Below are 22,079 nucleotides of genomic sequence, written 5' to 3' on the forward strand. Positions count from 1 at the left end.
ATATATATATATCTCATGTAAATAATCAAATAACGTGAAACTCACAATAAAGTCAACAATGTTTGCAGAAACGAATATAAAATTTTGAGATTGGTGCTTGAGATTGTACCCCTTTGTTTAAAGATGATATTATTTTAGTTATAAGGAGACAATTAGCTTTTCTAAGTCAAAAGTCATGGCAAGTCATTATCTCAAGAAAACATCTTGAAAGTACATTTTTAAAACCTGAGTTCGTCTTTTTGCCTGATGGAAACGGGCAGTCAGTGTTTTTCCTTTTTAAAAAACAACTTATTATCAACTATAAAATGAAGAGCAATCATAGAAAGAGTCATAAAAGGCTAAGCGGATATTTACAGCTGTCATTTTCCATTAAACGGAATCTGAACACTTAAACTAATGACAATAATTAAGGCTGTGTACCTAAGAAGCACAACAATGTCACTACATGTCTCTTTAGCCCACTATATATTCTGTTAAAATCATTGCTATAAATCCAGTCTGTTCTGACAGAGTGTGACAGCTGCCCCAATTATGAAGCTATGATAAAATCATGATAAAATCTCAAATGCTAGCTAGTAACTGCTATTTTAGCCACAACTCATTTTTAATTAACTTGGGGAAAAAATACACGTTTGAACTTGAAGTTATCTGAAAAACACTTTTTTTTTTTCTAAAAAAAAAAAACTGATTGTATGTTATTGTTGAAGTTTCTCCTGTGGCAGGGTAGTTTTGTGTCTTTTTTTTTTACAGGCAGACCATGAAGCTCACTAAGCATGTGCACAATGAATAGTTTCACATTTTCTTTTTCTTTTATTTCTTTCTAATTTGAGTACCTAAGCAAATAACAGCTAGAATTACCCACGGCCTCTTTTACATCTGTCCATTCAAGAAAAAAAGCACAAGACGTTTGTGTGCATTTTTAATGAAAGACTTTAATATACACACACACACACATATATATATATAAATGTGTGTGTGTGTGTGTGAACTTTATTTACAGACACATAAATACACTACCTCTCGTCTTTTGATTGGTCTCCATTCAGCCTCGTCTTCTTATAGCCCTCAAACCCAGAACTACAGCATGTGTGGGTTTTCTTTTTGTTGTTTCTTTTGGAGGGGGGGGGCTTGAGTTTTAAAGAGTTGCTTTTATTTTTCTGTGTAGGACAAAAATACAGGTTTATCGTTTGCTGCCCCTTAGATGGTTCCACATGCAGAACTTAGTATCTTTATGATGCTGTCTGGGTAGAACAACTTTTCTTTATTTATATATATATATATATATATATATATATATATATATATATATATATATATATATATGTGTGTGTGTGTGTGTGTGTGTGTGTGTGTGTGTGTGTATTTAATTAGTGCTTTACTGTTTTAAAAAAGCATTATTGCACATGCAAAAATAAATAAAATTTCCCACAACTTAACAGATATTTTAGTGCCTATGAGGAAAAGTTTCTAAACAATAACACAGATTTAACATAATTATCTGAACCAGAAAACAGTTTGTGAAATAACCACACAGAATAATCACCATAATGTTCACAATAACCCAAACTATTCGGACGTCTCATTTTAACGTTTCCTCTTCACACCAGGCCAACTGAACAGTGATTCGTTTGATTTAAAGGTCATGACTAATCTTTTTTTCTGTGTTTACATTTGATCCAAGTTAAGAGTCGGTATCAGAAGAAGCTGATGGGGGTCTGAAAAGGGAGGATGTGAAATGTTAGTCCACCACTGCCATCTAGTGGACAGACGTGTTTATTCTCAGGCAAAAAAAAAAATCCTCTCTGGTGCCTTAATGTTCTAACACAAAACACTAACACATAAACATTACAGAGACATCACTCTTAGTAATACGAACTGTTTATTTAGTGGATGTTTACTGCAAAAAATAATGATAATTATCTAATTTCAGAAACATAAAAACTAAAGTTAATGTTAACAGAAACAAGTTTTGGAGTTCTAGCCAGTGTTCTTAAATGACTGCAATTGTTTTATGTCACACAAAATAAATTCTAATTTGTCCCTAGGTGTGAGTGAGAGTGTAAATGGTTGTTTGCCTCGTTTTTCCCTACGTGGCCCTGTGATGGACTTGTGACCTGTCCAGGATGTCCCCTGCCTCTCACACAGTGATGGCTGGAGATAGGCACCAGCTCCCCGCGACCCGGAAAGGAGAAGCAGGTAAAATTAAAAAGATGGATGGAAAGTAAAGCAGCTGATAGGTTCAAAAATGCAATTTGAATGCACAGTTAAAGTGAAGAAATTATTAGGTTAAAAGGACGTTTCAGCCAGTTTGAAGAGCTGATTTATAGAAAAGATATGAACAAGTAACATCTTACTTGTTGTAGATAGCCATTCAAATGGCTTTAAGTGCCTGGATTCACGAGCAAACAGCTTGTCTGACCATGGCTAAGACTAAAGTGGATTGCTGCCTTTAAAGAGAACTCAAATTTCAAAAATAGTTTTATATAACTCTTTACATCCTACTACTGAACTTACAAAGAATTCTGTGGTTATTTAGGAGCACACATAGCAGCAGCAGTGACTTGCAGCAGTTCTGGTGCAGCCTGGGGCGTTTCCCTCAAAAATCTCACAATATTGCCTTTGAAATCATTCTAAAAAATAATCAAGTTACAGTGAAACTATAAAACAGAGTACAGATAAACTAAATTCAATTTCTTTTAAAACTAAAGTTGTTCTTAAATGCCACTTTGGAAGAAGATCGGCTCAGATAAGACAGCTTTTAGGTTGATTTGGTCTTGGCTGCCTTCAGAGTAGTTGTTAGCTCGTCAGTCTCGTCAGTCTTTAAACTTTATTTCGTCAAACTGAAAAGTATGGAGTTGCAAGTTTTTTAACTCGCATGCAAATCACTCTCCCTCCCCTTCCCCCTGAGCAGCTTGAACTTTGCATGTTTTAGTTTGAATTCAAAAAGTTCCTTGGGTGAAAAGTGAAATGTCTTCAAAATTAAAACAAGAAAGAACAAGATCAGTTGGCCCTTTTGAAACAAATTAAAGACAAACCACCTCGTTTTCCTAGATGAACTTCTGTCCAAACCTTCTTGTGTCATAGCTGATTCCCTGAACATTTCACTCACACATAAAAGACAACCTCAAATCTTGAGAAACAAATAAACAGATTTTGGATTTTAGAATTTTGCACATTTCTGTCTTTTGTTTATGAAATATGCTAGAAAGAACTTCCAACAATCTCTTAATTTTATCCTGTAAAAATCTATCATTTCAGTCCACAGAACTTAATCTGAAGGACAAATAATGTGCCTAACAGCACAGAAGCTCTAAGAACAGAAACATGTTTCTCTATTAAGTTTAATAGATTTAGTTAATATTAAAAATAGGAAAATTTAAAGCTCTGCTCCTGCTTAGATATCCACTCCCAAACGTGATAATTTTGTGCCGTATGTGTTGAAGTTCGTCATCGGATGTTAGGACGGGAAAAGGAGACAGAGAAAGAAAGTGAGACAAGATAAGAGCCCACTTCTCTCTTTCAAGTGGTAAGATGCAGGAGGAGATGGCAGCCGAGGCAAGTAATAAGGCGACAAATGCCCAGAGACACAAATCCACCACTCAAATGTTTCTTTCATTTTTCAAATCCAAACTGCATTACCTTCCAGGCAATCAGAGGGGCAGGGAGAAACCTGAGGCCACCTGGATCCCGCTCCAAAGAGTTAGCCAAGACAATTTCCCTTAAATCACCTGCTATCTTAATCTGACAGCCAGACTCGATTACATGGCATAAAAATTGGTTTTCTCGCCACCAGCAGTCGTTGGGAAATTATCTTAATTGTGTCATGATTATGCCTCAGAGCTGTAGTGAGAGCTTTACACGATGCTGCATTCAAACACAGGAGCACTTCAAGACACTATCAGCACTCATGAGAGGAAAATCTATTTATCTGCAGTTCAAGTGTTTCACAAACACGGACACATGAAAACTCTAAACAGGAGAATTCCATAAGACAAGAACATATGTTAAAAAAAAGGAAATTAAAGCACTGATTATATAAACAAAAACAAATTGAGTTTGAAATAAGTTCATCAGCAGACTGGTTTTCTTTATTCTTCTGATATTTGAACATATATTGGATTAGCTGAAATGGTGGACCTTATGTGTTCAGCTCATTTATGAGGTTGGTACAATGACTTTCTGCAATTAAAGCTGTACTTTTTAAAAAGACTAGACATTTATCTAAAACACGTCCTGCCTATCAAGAACATGTTGTTCAACCACGTCTCCAGAATGAAAGATTGCCATTTCTCAGCAAAATGCCCAATACATTTTGCAAGAAAGTTCAGATTTATCACAATTTTTATTTTACAAAAAAGGCTGGCCCTCAAAGAAACATTCAGGCCCCTAAACAAATTTTGTTGATGATCCCTGATATATCCATCTGTCTCTCTCTCGATGCATCTATGTACATATACTGTAAGTGCAAATTCACTACTTCAAGGGATTTATCCCATACACTGCCACCCTCTGGTCAAAAAGTGTAAGTGCACCAGCCATTTCTCACTAGTTTTGGTGTTTGACGATTAAATTTTACATCTTAACATTAACCCAAAATCTGCATTTTTTATTCAACACAAAATGAATAATAATAATGGTTATTTATGTGTCTAATCAAAACAACTGTCTCCAATCAGGTTCAATATTTTTGATTTAAAAGAAGAAAAAAAAAAAAAAAAAGAAAATCTAGAAACTAGATTTTCAAAACATTTGAATCTAGGTTGCCCACTTAAGTAAATACGTAAAACTTTTTGTCTGCCAAGAGAAGCATAAATATACTGCAGGTGACAAAACAGCGGCTGCACATCATTTGCAGGCTGGGTGACAATGCAGCTAGCCAGGAAGATGGCGTGTAGGCTGCATTTCAAGCTCGGGCTCTGTAAAATAGCAGGTGATTTCAAGTATATTGCACATTGATGTGGACAGCTGCTAAATGACACCATAAACTTAGAGAGCAACATGTTGTCTCTGATTTAAGGTGACAACTCCACCCTCAGACAGATAATTTGCGCTACATTACAGAGGCTCCTTCCTTACACTGTCATTTCTTCCAGATCATCTAGTTGACTCAAAGGAATGGACCCAGAATCTAGTTTTATTATTTAGTGCATGAAGTACCCACATACAGCAACTTGAGAGATGCTGGTTAAACACTGCCTTGAAGCACAATATTCAACTGAAAATAAATATGAGAAAAGACTATTTTAAGTAAAAAAAAAAAAAAAAAAAGACATACAAGAGTTTCAGTTTTTTCAAGATTTTTTTTTTTCCTTTTATTTGGACAATTTCTCCAGTGTTGTCCATAACCGTTCACTTCAACAATGGTAGTTGCATAAACCTTTTCATTCGACACCAGAAGGATAGAAACCAAGATCGGCAGATGCTAGATGATTTAGCAGCTAGCATGCTAATCATGCACTCCCAAGCAAAATGAAACCCGCAACAAGTGCATAATGAATGTTCAAGGAGCTTTTAAAAAAGAACAATAATCTACCCTTCCAGTTGTCCATTTAAAGACCACCTTGACATCATCTCTATCTGGTTTGTATCCTTCTAGTTTTAAGGCTGATTAAAAAAAATAAGGGAACATTGCTATTGAACAGGTTGATCTGCATAGCAAGTGGAAGACAAAGGGACTGGACACTGACCCACTGCAGAGGGTGACTAAGAGAACATCACTACACAGATAGTTGGCACAGGAAGGTCTTTTTCTGTAGAGTGAATTGCTTTTTTAAAAAAATAAAATAAAGTTCATTCAACAATTAGTGTGAGGTGTGATGCACTGGAGCTCTAGCCTAGTGTTGTACAAAGTTTAGGTGTGGCATGATCTCCAAACATCTGGCAGTTTGAGTGGGTGTCATTCTGCAGCAAACTACCCCCCACTGTCCTCACACCCCTACCTCCCCGGTTTACCGATTCATAAGGCTACAAGGTAGGTGCCAGGATTTGATCATTGTGCACAAAAGCACAGTTAGAAGGACATGACAAGACAACCACAGTGTGCTTAGGGGCCCAGGATTTGACAATTGTCACTCGGCTACATGGATAAAGCAGGAAGGGGTGGGTGTACTGAAACAGCAGTAGTTGAATCCCTTTACCCCACTTCCTGCAAAAGGCAACTAAGATCAGGGCAGCTCACATAAAAATACTGACGTCTGGCCACCACAATTTGGTATAACAGTTCAAACCACAATGAGGTGTTTGATCTAAACATTTAAACTGGAACATCTGACACGTTTAAACAACAAGGTAGTGATTAAATGCAGGTTCAAATATTATAAAGACTATCTGAAAGCACTTGCTTCAGATTAACTCTTGAGAAGAGAACAAGGTAGAGGACATTCTGAGGGTCAGCGGTCAGTCCAGGTCAAGAGGTGTAAAGAGATATTTGGGTGGGGGTATGATGACAACAGGGAGGATTGTTACTAGTTAAGTTTGGGCCAATCTGTAGCAGCATGGCTTAGAAGCGCTTGGGTCCCCAGGGTGAAGCCTTCGCTTGTACTGGAGCTCCAAAGCTTGGGAAGTCTTCGGAACTGCTCATGTCAGGGGCCTAAAAATGAAGAAAACGAGGGTTAGATAAGTGCCACAATGTTGAACTACAGCATAAAACCTGTGGCCAAACTCACCTTCTCACTGCCGGTGGTCCAGGGAGCCTCCCTCACCACAAAACCTTTGGATGGGCCATGATTTTCATCCATAGCAGCAGCGCTACCGCTAGATGGCCTCATGTAAGCCATCTTTGCTTCGTTTTCAACAACGTCAACCATCTGACAAGAATCAGAGCGCATCAGTGACATCAGGAAACCATTTCACATATACAATATCTGCTAAACAGAGGAACTTCACATAGGAGCTTACATATTCCTCTTCCAGGTTAAGGAGATGATCGATGGCTTCATCCACATGCTCAGGGCGTCCGATTACAGTCACCTGGTTTGGGTCAGCAGCTCCACTCTGTGGAAACCTGAGATCCACCTGAAAACAGCGATACATCCCGTCAAACTAGGGCTGTACAAGTCAGAAATGTGAACCATGTGATATTAAATAGTCAAACAATTACAGTTTAAAAAAGAAGAAAAAAAAAAAAAGAATTTGCCCTCAAAACAAATGTCTAGAGTACATATCAAAACATTTTACCTCTTAAAAATGTATTACAAAAATGTGTTGCATGTAAACCAAATAAATGGCACCTGTGCTTTTTAGGACACTTAAACAGAAGTAGTTTAAAACTTAATTTGGGGGGGGGGGGGTACCAAACTTTACAGAGCCCGCAACACTGCTAAGAGACAATATCTTGTGTATTGTAGTGGTTTTCAAATATTTCATTGATAAAATGTATAAGTTTGAAGAACTAATGACTGTATTTTTGACAAATTGCCATCTTTGTCCATTTCTGACATTGATTTTGAAAAGATAAATGAAAGTTACAAAGAGTGTCAAAAGTTCACTGTCAGAATACATGCCCAGTCCTCCACACCGGTGAAAACAAAGAGGAAATGTAAATAATAGCAGCAGAATACGTGTCCATACCTGAAGCCTCTGTTCCATTAAGACTGGTTTTAAGCTGCAAATCTCATGGAAGACTAATTCACAGCAAGTCTTCAACTCAACCATGTAATCACCATTATTTAGGCAAACATGAAACAGGTCATAGTCCTAAGTCGAAGAGGTTGCTTAAATCAACCCTTGTTACAATGATAGGTAAAAATTGTAAATATGATAGTACTGCTATGAGCAATAATTTATGAGTTTAGAATGGCGATATTGCTCATTTCAACGAAAAAGTCAGTTGCGTGACTGAATCATTTTGTCTGATTAACACAGTTGAAAACAGATATTTACATATACAAATAAAAAGACACGCAACCATTTTTTCTTATCATCTGACATTAAATCAGACTTAGCCTTTCCCGTTTTAGGTCAGAATTTCCCAATTTCCATTTGCTAAATGCCTGAATGACAAAGATTACTTTACTTTGCCTTTAAACAATTTAAAGCCCAGATGAGGTATTTGACAGACAGAAAACATAAGGGACAACTCAACAACAAAAAACAAGCCAGCTATCAGTTGCAATGTGAAGAACTGACCTGTTGATGACTGCCAACCTATTCAAACCATTTTAGGATCGGAGTAGCAGACTTCATGAGTACCAACGTAGGATTTCTTTTGGTGGAAACAGTCTTAATAAAAGAATAAATAAAATAAAAGTTCTATGTGGAGCCACAGTCTGATGGCATTTTTTTATCCTAAATATTTGAGGAATTACACAATTTACAACTAAAAGCTCTGGCAAACTAAAGAAAATGCCAAGAAGTCAGTTTGCGTAACGTGGTTGCAAGATGTTTATTTTCGCACACACACCTTTCATGGTCCACAAGACGCTCTGATCAGAACTCCCGGGGAGCTCCTCCCTCCTCCTACAACGTTAACACAGGTTTTTTCCCCACTGGCTTCTCAACTTTTCTTTCCTTGTACAGATTGCTTCCCTTACCCCAACAAGACATGTTTAATAAACAGACAGAGTCACAGCCACGAAGAGCCGCCTGTATCTCCATGTGGTCTTTTTAACTTCATAGGTTTTTCCTGGAACAGTTGTAAAGACGGCTGTAGTTTCCAACGGCCTCAGCCAGCTGATCTCAGCAGAGCAGCAGACTATTAAACATGCACACAACAACTTCTGACCAATGACACAACACAAGGTGACCCTGTGACCTTAAAATCAATAGAGATCATCCTTGCCCCATGAGGTGTCCAGCTGTGCAGTTTGACATTGTAAATATCTGATTTCAATTGTATATTAGGTGTTGTTGAACACGCATACAAAAACAAATTTGGGACATTTTCACCAGCAGGCCGACAAAAATTCTCAGTTTGTCTAAAAACAGTCATATTTTGAACTGGTGTTTAATCCTTTTGTCTGCTTTAACCTGGTCAAAAGCTGATGTTTGTCACCATTTCACCCTCCCAAAAAAACGATCATCAGTAAAAACACAGTTTTCCCACCTTACCTTATACTCAAGGTTGCCTCTACTCTTAAATAGCTTAAGAAACCAAACTACACCTGCCTTCTGGTTTAGATAAGCACATTTTGTGTTGACAATATTTCCTATTCTCAGGCGCCTCACCTTGAACTCATCCATAATCTTGCGGATGCCCTTGCCTCGAGCTCCAATAATGCGGGCATGGACCCTGCTGTCCAGGGTGATGTCCTCAGAGATCATCTCTTCCAGCTCGTCCACGATAGCCTGGATGGCGTCTCGTGCAGCTATGGCGTTCTGCTCATAGCCTGTAATGGTAATCTGATCCTGTTTATAAAAAAAAAAAAAAAAAAAAAACAAACAGGGTTAGATCATTTTACACTTCAAGTCTATGATTTAATTTGGATCTAGTGCAGTACAGAAGGTTAGTCTCTAATAATTTATAGTAAGAAATGCATGAGATCAAGTCATTTCATAAGATGTGCTCTACCTGGTTTTCATCATTCTTTTCTGGAAACTGGATGTTCACATCATGCTTAGTGCGGATGTTTGTAATGATGGCTCCCTTACGTCCAATGATTTTGGGGTGATACTTTGGGTCCACAGTGATGGTCAGCTTGAAGCTCTTCAGAGCCTGCAGAGGGTAATGTGAATGTCAGCAAGTCCAACAACAAGCTTTCCCCATTCTGTTTTCACTTCACATAGAAGTTACTGAAGACCTTTCCAGGATAAGTGTTAAGATGACAGAGCTCTAATTTATGTTTAATGACCATCATGACAGCTGGCCTCAATTTAAAAAAAAAACAAAGAAGAACATCACTGCAGTAAAGTATTTGAGACATAAAAACAAATACCAACCCGAGTCTCCTGCTCGGCCTGCAGCTCTTTGACGCGCTCCAAGAGGCCCTCTTTGGCACGGTCAAGGTGGGTGGTCAAGCCGGTGATTGCAATTTTATTAGACTGCAGCTCAGGAGCAGGCACTTGAATATTTACCTGGAAAGAGATGGAAGGAAAATAAGACTTTGGCAACTCAAGAAGGAGAACAAAAATAAAATACTAACAAACCTCAAATTCATCCATCATCTTGCGAATTCCGCTTCCTTTCTGTCCAATAATGTATCGATGAAGCTCAAAAGGCACTTCCACCTCAATAGTGACTGGAACTAAGGCCTAAAGAAAAAAAAAGGGGGGGGATAAATAAATATTAGGTGAGTAGAAAAGCAACTATTCAGATACAGAACTGAGCCTTTGTGTCATCTCCAACCTTCAATGCCTCCATGGCAGCCTCACAGCGCTCTTTGCGTCCAGAAATCAAAATCACGTCACACTTTTTAGGGGCATTTGGATTAACAGGTTCCTTCACTTCACCGTTAGTTTCTCCATTCTCTTGAACAGCAGCTTCTGCAGGGGGTGCTGCTAAATAAATGCAAAACAAAATTTATTCATTCATGTGAAAAAGTAAAAATTTCTAGCCTCTTAAATGAAACGTTGTTGTTGAGGCGATAACATTTTTTAATCTGTTAAGACTTAAATTACTTAAAACTGAAATCAAGTGGCAGTTTTCCAGTTCACCTTGTGGGTCATCACGGTCTGGAAATTTAATCTGCACATTGTGATCTCTAGTGATCTGCTGAATTCGAGAGCCTTTGGGACCCATGATGGACCGGTGGAATTTTTGAAGAATCACACACTCCATGGTCACTTGGGCATCCTGGTAGGTTAAATTAAGAAAATAGAATAAGTAAGATTCAAGCACAAAGATTCTGACAACACAAAATGTCTCTACTAACCAAGTCCTCAATAATTTCCTGCATGCGCTTTTTGGCTGCCTCCACACATTCTTTGGCTCCTTTCAGGGTGACCTTCTCACTCTGAGAGCCTGTGCGAGGGAAGCTCACCATGACGCCACCAAACTCATCGGCAAGGTCCCTGAGGACTTGACCACGGCGAGCCACAAAGTAGCGATGGTGCTTGGGGTCAACGGTCATAGTGTCCTCAACAATGTTATCCTGCAAGAACAAGACGATGTTTCAAACAACCAAACGTAAAATGAAGTTGGAGTCTTTGCTTAGATCGTGTTTAAAACCAATTTCCAGTGATACCAGGCTTTTGATGAGATCCTCCAGCTCTCTCTGGGCTGTGCGCACTGCTTCCTCTGTGCCAATCACAGTGATAAGTTCTTGGTCTTTGTCATCTGGAGTGGGGAAGATTATTCTGGCCCCGGTGCTGTCACGAACCTTACGGATGTTTCCACCGCCTTTTCCAATCAGAAACTTGTGATATTCTGGCTTGGCATGCAGCTCGGCAGTGAAACTCTTTGTTTGCTGGAGAGGAAGGAAGAAAATAAAATAAATGAATAAAAATAAGCACCTTAGAGTACTTACCTATTTTATATATAGTAAATTGGAAATGTGTGCTTAAGTGAAGCCCCAATTATGTTATAATTTTTCTTCCAAAAATCTATCTCTTTGGAAGTACAAAGAAATGACTCACAATGTTCAACTTGACTACAAACATTTTAAATCATTTGTAAAAACCTTCTCTTCTGCCAAGGCAAGCAGTTGCTGCTTTGCTTTCTCCACATCCTCTACAGGGCCTCTGATGGTGACCTTATCAATCCCTGAGCCTTCAGTGGGAAAATGGATGTGCACGCCACCACATTCCTCCATGATAGCACGCACCAAACGGCCCTTAGACCCAATCAAGGAGTTATGCAACTTTGAGGGGATGGACACGTCCATTTCTGTGATGTTGGCCTGAACACAATATTAAAACACTGGATTTAAACAAAAAAGTAATTTCAGTAGAAAGATGAAAATTCACAGAAGCTTACCAGCTGCTTCTGAATGTCCAAGACACGGTTGCGTGCAGCTTCACAGTTTGCCTTCTTCCCTGTGATAATTATCATCTCAGAGTTGCTGTTCTCAGCAGGCAGGTCGATCTTTGTGTTGGTTTCCTCTCGAATCTAGAAAATGAGCCAACAACAGTCAGCAGAAGCGTTTTCATTAAAAGCTCAAAAGAGCAATATGATTATGAAGTACCTTCTTGATATTTGAGCCTCCTTTTCCAATTATGTTTCTATGAAACTGCTTGAAGATGGGGACCGAGACAGAGTAGCTGTTCTCAACCTGACCGAAAGTATCCATACAAATTAATGCTCAACAACTGGACAATAAATACCAGTGGAGTTTTAAAACGAGACAAAAATCCAACAAGGTTTACCATTTCAGCCACTATCTTCTGCATAAACTTTGAACATTTTTCAACCTCAGTCTTCGGGCCTCTAAGTTGAACAATGTCACTTTTCTGTGCTGGGTCGGGGAAATTGATGATGACCTGAAATAAGAGTCGTTATAAAAAAGGTCAATAAGTTCACTACAAACAAAACAATCGTAAGCCATCAAATACCCATCAGTTCCAACTTACCTCTGGAAATTTGTCACGCACTTCCTTTATCTTCTCCCCTTTTTGGCCGATGATGGCTCTATGAAAACGCTGTTCGATGATCAAGTCCTTTGTACGCTCGTTCTCCTGTCAAGTCAAAATGCTGAGTGACACAGAGCACCACGGGAAGCAAACATCTAAACTCTGAACTTAAATCTGAACCAACCATGCGTGACGCAAGCTCCAGCAGCTCCTTCTTGGCTTCCTGCACACCTTGGGGATCCCCCTCTATACGGATGAGGTTGCTCTTCTCGTTGTCAGGGGGGATACGGACAGTCACCTTGTGCAGTTCTTTGATGCGATTGACTAAAAGATTTCATCAGGACATAACAGGGTTTACTATACAGCTGAAATATCTACACAAACAAGTTTCGGTGAAAACCCTTACTGTTAACGCCTCCTTTCCCAATCAGGTGACGATGGAATTTAGGATCCACAGTGATCTCGGCATAGTCCATTCGGCTTACCTGTTAAGAAAAACAATTGACACAGTTTCCTTTTTATAGCAACAGCTCTTGAAAGTACATCATTTCTGTGATAGTCAGATTTTAGGTTCTGTATTATTGAAATGATTATGCTTACCAAATCTGTAACAATGGCTTCAATCTGACTTTGAGCCATTTGTACATCTTTGGTTGGACCCTCCAAGGTGATCCTATCTTCTCCTTCAGTAAACTCAATGTGTACCTATACCCAAAATACAGGAATTTAAGTTAAACCAAAGTTAAGAGGAATAAAATATATATAGATCAAAAATAAATAAATCATTTGGTTTATTAGACCTTGGGCATTTGTTGGGTGATCTTGGCCAAATTCTGCCCCTTTTTGCCAATAATAAAACGATGAAGCCAAGAAGGAGCTGAGACTGAGGAAACAGTGTAACTGTTTGCCTGAAAATACAAACAAGTTTAGAATTACCACTCTCTCTTCACTCCTGTATACATTCACACACACAGACAGAGACAGAGAGGTCAAATTATCATTTTACCTTGGCGTAAACTTCGGTGAGGGCCTGACCTAGACGGTCTGGCTCCCCGCGAAGGATGACAGTTTCTGAGCTGTTGTCAGAAGGTGGGATCTCAACCGAAACACCAGTTCTATCCAGGATCTCATGCAGGGTGTTTCCCTTGGGGCCGATCACATATTTGTGCTGGGATTTTTTCACTTCTACTGCAATGGTGGTAGTACTCTTCTTCTACAACAGGAAAAACTGTTGTATGAAACATTTTAAGCACAAGCAAAGCATCATTATAACTGTATAGATATTTTTTTGCATACCTTCTCTTCATAAATCTTCTTGATCATAGCCACAGCAAGGGCCACCTGCTCCTTTTCCCCAGTGATGACGATCTCAGTCTTATTTACGCTTGGAGGAGGGACATTAATGCGGGCACCTGTTTCCTGCATCATCTCTCCTACCAGCTTATTGGAGGCACCGGTAATGAAGGGGTGGTACACCTTGTCAATGTTCACCCTCTCCACAGCACGCTTGTCCTAAATGAACAGGGGGAATGGAAAAAGAAACTAATAAATAAAAAATAATATGGTATCTGAAGAGCATCGGATAATATATAAAAAGGCATTTTAAGCCAAATTACCTGTTCAGCAGAGATCAACAGGATCTCATGCTTTGCCTTTTCCAGGCCCTCCTTCGTCCCAGAGATCTTGATCTGGTTGCTGGGGTCATCAGATCGTGGGATCTGGATTTTAGTGGCGGTTTTGAGCTCCAGCTCCTGAAGTTTCTCCCCATTTTTGCCAATGACAAAACGGTGGTGCTCCTTAGGGATGGCAACAGTAGCTGAAGCCTGTTGGGATTTAAACAATTGTCATTATTGCAATAGGTGCATGAGTCACTTTCTAGGTTACAATGAAATCTTACTTGAGTCTGCAGTCGGGACACAATCTCCTTTCGGGCCTTCATCACAGCATCCAGCTTTCCAGAAACCATGATGGAGAGACCCTGATCTTTTGCCAAGGAGAGTTCCAGATGGGCTCCAGTCTTCTGCATGATGTCTACACAGACCTTTCCTTGCTCTCCTTCCCCAAACTGAGTGATGTCCTTGTACTTGCGCTCCTCCAGCGGAACATGGAAAACCTTAGACATACAGGAAAAGAAAAAAATAAAAATATATGTCAGTGATGTAAAAAGGTGAAAAGTCCATTTTATGGACTTTTCATAAATTTGAAAAGTAATAATCCTAAGCCAACAATTTGAACTTCAGTTTTGAGTTTTTTTCTTCTTTTTTTTTAATTTGTAGCATCATGTAATATATGGCAGCATCAATTCAAACATTCATTTTTGCAGACCAAGTAATGATTACAATATTGAAAGCAGGACACGCAACAGAGACTCAAGTGGTAAGGATGCTCAATAATTTAGGCCCCATTTACATGAGAATGATCTCTGGAAATGTTAGTGGGGTTCCCCCCCGCCCCCCATGTTTAGGGCAAAACAAGAAGAAGGAAAAAAAAATGAATATGACTGTGCTCATCAAATCTGCTGTAGTTTCCATGTCAGGCAGGGTTGCCTGATAGGAAATGATAAACTATCATACTATCACTTTAAAATTACTGTATTTTAACCCAAACTATCATAAGTGTTAATTGAGGTGTGCTTCCTTGGAAAAGGGGAGGTTGTATAATTAGTTGTGTGTTGTGATTGGCAAACATGCCCACAGAAAAGCAGGGACTTGATTCTAAAAGTATATTATAAAAAGGGTAATCATCATATCTGTCAACTCTGATGACGGGCTTTCAAAAAAGGCAAGCATGCAGTCTGGAACATGTAAACAGTTCCATCCAAAATTGTTAATACAGATGTTTGTTTTGACCAACAGTGAGGTTAGGTTCCTGCTACATGTTGAAAAAGGTGAGCCACATAAACAACACTGTCTTGTAAGAGTAGATTAACAACAGTAATAATTGCAGATAACAGCTATTGACTGCAGCCGTCTGTGGTGTGCATGTGGGATTTCACATGTTGTGGCTTCCTTTGAAATGCAAATAGGTGTCCAAGAATCTCCACTTGGAAACCTGGGTTCAGAAAGCTTCAATTTCAGAAAACGCAAGCGTTGTTGTGTAAACGGAAAATCTACAACTTCACTCTAAAACGGTGTTGTGTAAACAGATCCATAGCTCAGTAATGTAAAGTGTTAAAGCCACTTTACATTACTGAGCTACAGGTCTGTTTACACAACACCATTTTTGAGTGAAGTAGAAGATATGCAATATAGTACATGAACACACTTCTATATGGTTGTCTGCATTTAAAGATAAGTGGGACAATCTTATTTTAGGGTCTTGGTGGTTGGGTTAAATGGAGGCATAATGAACAAAGTAGCTCTGATGTAAAAGTAAAATTTAGCAACTTATGACTCAGACATTTTCCATTTACAGAATTTAATACTCAAAAAAAAAAATACATGTCAAAACATCAAAATTTACTGCAAATGTTTGTACAGTAACCTACCTTTGTTAATATCTACCATCTATATAAATAATTTGGTCAAACAGTGTTCCCATTTAGAATTTCAACAGTAAGGCACACCTGACCTTCAAGTTCTGTTTAATGTATCCTAGCCGTTCTTGGGACTGTGCGCTTCTGAAGAGAGATTTCTGAGGTTGTTCTTGAAGTCTGCTGGAGCCACTCAACCAGTTTGAGGGTTCTCAGCCCTTAGTGCTCCAGTGACCACTGAAGCCTTGACTTTCTACATTTTATTTCTTTCCTCTCTATGTCATTGGCGTTTGTGAATGTGTATGACATAAATAAATAGAAGTATACCTGGGTGATAACAGAAGACTTGAGAGGACGAATCTTTTTCCAGGCATTGGCAGTTTCCTGGGTCCCCTCAGGTGTAGCCGCTTTCTCAGGCAGAGGTGGGAAGGCATCCTTGTAAGTAGGAAGTTCCTCCTCATCCTCTCCAGCACCGGGACCTCCAGCAGCTAAGCACACACAAAATAAAAATGCATTTTAACTGCTCATATTATTATGTTTTTTTTAAATGTATATTTAACCCAACCTTCAACAGCCTAATACTTACCATTCTTCTCTGGCAGGAGTCCACTGCGGTGCTCCTTGAAGCTTTCCTGCGTAAGTACAGCGACTGAGCTCATGGTTAAAATCCCACACTAAACACAGAGTCCGAGTGTGCCACTGAAAAGAAAGCTTGTGTTATATTCACATGTACCACAGAGCAAAGGATTCACATACACTCCAAAAACCCTAAAGAAACAAAAAAATAAAAAATCCCCATGAGTGCAAATAATGCATTTAAACAACTGAACTAATCCCATTTGTATGTACAGAGTTTTAAACTTTAGGTCACATAACTAGAGGTGGAGGTTATAGGCCATTTTTTAATATGTGATGCAGACATGAATATTTCTAAATTGGCTTAGAAATGTCAAAACTGTTTTTTTTGTTTGTTCTTTTTTTAAATATAATGTTAACATCATGTTGAGGAACGTAAAAGGCAGAACTCTGAAGTGCTGCACCCAGACAGTTTTTGGCATCCATACAAAAAGCACGAGAAAACGATAGCTGATCAAGACATACAAGAAGCACCTTTTGCATTGAAAGCCAGTGTTTAAAAGTACTTCAGCTTCTATGAAGTGAAGAGAAAAAAATGCCCTAGACAAGAGCCACATTAAATGCTAGCTCTAAAACTAAACAAATGATTTGGAAAGACTGCAAACATGAGAAACCATTTAACTCGTGACTTTTCTCATTGGGAGGAAGTAGAAGGTGCCACTGCCAACTAGAGGAAGGGTTGTCGAAGTTCCCACCATCTCTAAAAAGGCAACGCAAAATACAAAGCCCCATCGCAACTTCCACTGAGAAGGATTTACATCCACATTCAGATGTTGAAAACTAGGGCTTGTGTGCCATATTAGACTCTTTGGAGCCACGATAGAAAGCCATCCAAAAGATAACTAACGTGATGCATCAACATCGATTGCCACAGAATATTGTCACTGTACTCAGCATTTTGAGTCAATTTGTGTTCATTTAGTTTCCAAAACTTGGTTGAATCAACACTTTTATACAGAAGTTTAGAGCAAAATATTTTGTTTCTTTTAGGTCAGAGAATCTACATTTAGGAATTTTTTTGAAGTGTGATTTATTGATAGATGCTTAAAGCTTCCCACCACAACATATAGAAGTTACTCAAATATTCACATCTAATAGTAGTCAAACCCTTTAACCATTTGTCATTTCAAAGTCTATTCAGAACTCACAGCGAGGCGGTAGGTGGGTGACCACAGATTGATTTATGCCCTTTCTCCCAGACTTTTAATTTTTAAACAAACACTGCAAAATCCTTTGCCACCTGACCATCGACAGGCTGCAGCCATGTCTGAAATTTCTCATCTTCCAGCCACTTTAGCTGGAATTTGCATTTCCATCTTTTGACTCTGCTCCTGACACTTTCATGTTTTCCCCTCAACGAATGATTTTCCTACAACTGACCACCGACAGGCCAGAAACAGCAGAATGGTTTTGCAAGTTACGCTAATGTATGCAATGGCAATAAAACATTAACGAAATAACCAGATGAGAGAGTCCGAATGAGCAATTTCCAAAAATCATTCATCTTATTTTTCATGAAAACGAATGAAAAGGTTTTAATGCCACTGACATTCAAATTTGATGCTTTTTAAATGCCATTTAACTCCCTTAAAGCCATCGTAACTGAAGAGAGGAAGGGAAGCTTTGTTACTTTGGGTCCATTTGACCAGAAGGCCATGGGAGGGTTAAGAGCAAAATTCATTTAATGACTTTTAATGCCCCAAAGAAACTCTGGGTATAATCTAAAATATAAGTACAACTGTTAATAAATAATAAAAAGTCATCATATAATAAGTTATGACTATGTGACAGTGCTCTAAGAAAATACTCCAGTTAGTCATTTCATTACAACGTACTTGTAAAATTGTCACAGCTATAAACATTGTAAATGTTCAAATCTAGATATTTGTCCTCATTTTCTCATTTCAGATGACCTTTACTGATGCACAGCTAAACTTATCAATTCATCTGAAAAAAAAAAAAAAAAAAAAAAAAAAAGTTGTCATGGCCTCGATGTGCTCACGAAAAGATAGGAGGATTTTTGAGTCATGTGGACAGGCTTTCAAGGTTTACAAGCTCATAAAATGAACTGTGTTTTATTTTAATTATCTTATCTACTTTTAAAGGTAAACCCACACATCGCTTAATGATCACCTTCACCACATTGTCAACATAGTGTTGATGCAAGCTGAGAACTAGTGCTCAGTAAATAGATTAAACCTTTGTACCAGAAAGAAACACTTGTGTGAGCAGGGTTCAAATATCCTCAACTAACATTGTCCAGTGGTGGAAGAATTGTATCCAAGTGAAAGTTAAGAGGATTTGATCCAGTGACCCCACTCAAACAGAAAAAAAACCCTTCATCTGTATCTGCAAGTTTTGTTAAAGTGGTGTTTCTGTGTGGCAAATGTATTGTGACTGAAAGAGCTTTGTCTCTTGTTTGATTCTACTTCACAATGATTGATGAAACCTGATATAACTAAAAAGAACTCCACCAATTGTGTCTTAGTAGAGAAATTCTAAGTAAGGTAAATGGGGTGAACTGTATAAAAAAAAGGTGGATTTTGCTCCCCCAAAAGTGCCTGGAATTAATAGGAACTTCAGTCTCTGATGTCTATGACAACTAAATGACCCCCTTGCCCTCCATCACAGAACAGGCTTTTAATTTTAGAGAATACCCTCTGTGGCCTCTTCCTTGTCAGGTTTTATAAACATAAGCCTGCTGTGCTCACTGGTACTCACTGTACCATCAAAGTCAGTGAACATTTAAGCATTATTAAAAGAAACGGATGATTGAAAGAACTTTTTTTTTAATTAAGGTTTTATATAACCAAGGACCTAGAGCTTAAGGACAAAAGTTGTTTGGGTAGTTGTTGATGACACAGGGGCCCCACCTCTGTTACACGGATAGTAGAACGAACACTTCTTGAACCTGTGCCAGTCGTCTATTGTTACCTGAAATTAAGACTCCAGTTTCTGATAAGTAGTGTTCTCCTGCACCAATTATTTTTTTAGGCCATGCAATAGTTGCCACTTTAACAGGCAGCAACTCATTTGGGTTCTGTTATAAACTTTTAAGACCTTTTTATGATCTTTTGTAACTGCCAACATCAGATGAACCAGAATACACTTCACGTGACCACTTGCCTCAGCTTTAAAAACATGTAAATGTGATTAGAAAGAAACGCATCTCAATCCTGCCCCTTACATGGTTGCATACACACACACACACACACACAAGGAATGGTGGGAGAAGTAGTTGTGTTAAAAGTAAAGTTCTTTTAGAAAGTTGGCAAACACCCCCAGTTTGACCAAACAGATTTGCATTGATCACACACACAGAAAGCCTTCATCACATTAAAAACTAATTTGGAAACTGATTATTAAAAATAAAAGCTTCTAAAGTAAGGGGCCCCTGCAATGTCACTTTTAAATCTGTTTTTGGAGGCTGCTAAATCCATAAAAATATATAATTTGTGTTATAGGTTTCAACACAAATATAGTAAGTGTAAAGGCTTACCAGCTAAATGGTCAGTTACCAGATAATCCGTCCTGTAAAAATGCAAGTTCCCGTCAGCCTGCCAGCTTTTGCCTGGAAAAGATGGGGCAATGAATTAAAAAAAAATATAAATATATATATATATCTTATGAATAATAATAACTTGTGATGAAGAAAATAGGAGGAAATTATAACGTTAATCTGGAGTTGTCATTCTCACAATCAACAAACATTTAGAGTCATCATTTTGTGGCATCAAACAGTAAAAAAAAAAAAAAAAAAAAAAAAAAACTGATGCTAAAAAGAACAGGACTCCTCTGAATAAACATCTAACTTAGTTTAGATCAGCCAGCCACTAATTCTAGTTTGCTCAGTCTTAATCGGCATGGGTCAAAATTTATACAGACGCAAACCTCTATTTTAAAGTTGTTGTTGAATAAAGAGCATCCAACTGCATGCATGTTAAATGATAATAAAGATGTACAAATTCAGTAGGGTGTCATTTCCTGCCTCAGTAAACTGTAAAGCAATAAAACAAATAAAAGGTTGTGTAGCAAGGAAACCTATGAATTCCAGCAGCAATGTATGGTCTAAAAGAGACCGTGAATTATATTAGAGGTTTGTCCAAATGTTTGGCTTAAATCAACCTGACATAAGTGCAGCTGCGTCAGTAACCCATCTTTATTACATGTCAAAACTAACAAAACTCATTAAGGTCGATTTAGGCTCGAAACACCGAGTTAAATTGTTCCAATTCAATTGACAACGTGTACAAGAGGTGCTAACAAGTTGCTCTATAAGCTAGTTCAACTTGAATTCATCTTCCCTGCAGCAACCTTCCGTGAATTTTTTCTATATCACTAAATCCCATTTTATAGACTTAAGTGGCCGGCTAACAAGAGATCACATTAACTAGCTGACAGCTGCTAACCACACACCACAGGACTTAATGCTAGCCACGACTAGCCTCGCTTTAAAACTAAAACACACCCAGACAAACATTAACAATATCTGTCAGAGGCAGTAAGATAACGTTAAAAATAATCCTTTTAAAGGCAGGAGTGTGATGTCCAAAGAGACAAAACACAACAGGACTGAGTATTAGCTCCAAACCTTCTTTAGCTTGTTAGCAAACTTGCTAAAAACTTTAACAGTGGTGTGTGAGGCGACTGTGACACGTAGCTCTTCGGCTAATTTAAGTTAGCTCGTATCACTTAAAAAAAGCTTCAAGAACTTCAAATTATACCTTTTCTAGTTTATAACTCTCCGCTCTTAGTTTGTTTAAAGTGGTGGCTTCCCGGCTATTCCATCCACTCGCTTAGACCGTGATCGTATCATTTATATACGGTTTATTTAACATCAGCACGCTTCCTAAAAGTTGAAGTGCAGCGCAGCTAGCGAGCTAATGCTAGCTTCCATCACAGCTCGCCAAGTCCACGTAGGCACACAGCTGAGACGGGTTAAAATGACACGGAGTCAGGCCAGAACATAATGCAACGTTCACGGTTCACAAACAAGCTGCCCAACAAACAAATACCTGTATGACTTTCAATGCGTTCAGTCAAAGTCGCGGATAATAAGAGAAGATTCGACTTCTGTCGGGGGAAATGAAAGTACTTACTTATTTTTATGTTCTCGTCTGCCCTGAAGGTGCAGAAGCTGAGATGAAATTCCACTGGCGAGAAGGTGGGAGTGAAGCCTGACGGATATATAGCGAAAGCAGCCACCAATCATGTCCTTAAACGTCACATCTCAGAGTCCGGTTACAAATAACTTCTTTTCATTTCCAAGAGTGACAGAGCCTTGTGTAAACTCTGAACTTTGATCACATTGTGTTGAAATTATTACTAGATAGTCGTTATTGTTTTGTTTTTTTTTGGTTTGTTTGGTTTTTTTTTTTTTATTGTTGTGGGGTTTTTTTTAGACATTCCAAACTCCTAAAGTAAGAACGTGGTAAAATCACGAGGAGAAGGATTTTTCAATCAAACCACATTTTATTTAAAGTATTCACATTATCACTTTTGAATGGGCTGAGTCTTACCAGTCTAT

The 22,079-nt window shown here is 38.4% G+C and overlaps 1 protein-coding gene across 2 annotated transcripts; it reads right to left on the minus strand.

Annotated features, from left to right (window-relative positions):
* Positions 1 to 5,296: 5,296 nt before the first annotated feature.
* hdlbpa (high density lipoprotein binding protein a) lies at positions 5,297 to 21,754 on the minus strand. Of its 2 annotated transcripts, none has more exons than XM_017425204.3 (28): positions 21,652 to 21,754; positions 20,052 to 20,123; positions 16,503 to 16,615; positions 16,244 to 16,404; positions 14,342 to 14,557; positions 14,061 to 14,267; positions 13,741 to 13,956; positions 13,451 to 13,657; positions 13,245 to 13,352; positions 13,045 to 13,149; positions 12,851 to 12,929; positions 12,629 to 12,768; positions 12,445 to 12,549; positions 12,241 to 12,354; positions 12,060 to 12,146; positions 11,852 to 11,983; positions 11,556 to 11,774; positions 11,121 to 11,342; positions 10,809 to 11,027; positions 10,591 to 10,729; positions 10,283 to 10,431; positions 10,084 to 10,188; positions 9,877 to 10,011; positions 9,509 to 9,652; positions 9,166 to 9,345; positions 6,898 to 7,014; positions 6,666 to 6,806; positions 5,297 to 6,589 (listed from the first exon to the last, which is right to left on the minus strand). In XM_017425204.3, exons 3-28 carry the CDS (start codon positions 16,573 to 16,575, stop codon positions 6,500 to 6,502), a joined length of 3,810 nt encoding a protein of 1,269 aa, XP_017280693.1. In that variant the 5' UTR covers positions 16,576 to 16,615; positions 20,052 to 20,123; positions 21,652 to 21,754; the 3' UTR covers positions 5,297 to 6,499. The 2 variants fall into 2 exon arrangements, with proteins under 2 accessions (XP_017280693.1, XP_017280692.1); XM_017425203.3 differs by having other exon boundaries at positions 10,283 to 10,434.
* Between the last annotated feature and the right edge of the window lie 325 nt (positions 21,755 to 22,079).

This window comes from Kryptolebias marmoratus, linkage group LG24, assembly GCF_001649575.2.
Source record: "Kryptolebias marmoratus isolate JLee-2015 linkage group LG24, ASM164957v2, whole genome shotgun sequence".
NCBI classification, from domain to species: domain Eukaryota; kingdom Metazoa; phylum Chordata; class Actinopteri; order Cyprinodontiformes; family Rivulidae; genus Kryptolebias; species Kryptolebias marmoratus.

Bases quoted from the DNA above. Each gene is read 5' to 3' on its own strand.
- hdlbpa (XM_017425203.3), bottom strand. From the start codon at position 16,575: ATGAGCTCAGTCGCTGTACTTACGCAGGAAAGCTTCAAGGAGCACCGC. The intron at 13,353-13,450 runs GTAAAATGATAA...TTGTATTTTCAG, and splicing joins TCACCGAAGTTTACGCCAAG to GCAAACAGTTACACTGTTTC. The intron at 6,807-6,897 runs GTAAGCTCCTAT...GATTCTTGTCAG, and splicing joins TTAACCTGGAAGAGGAATAT to ATGGTTGACGTTGTTGAAAA.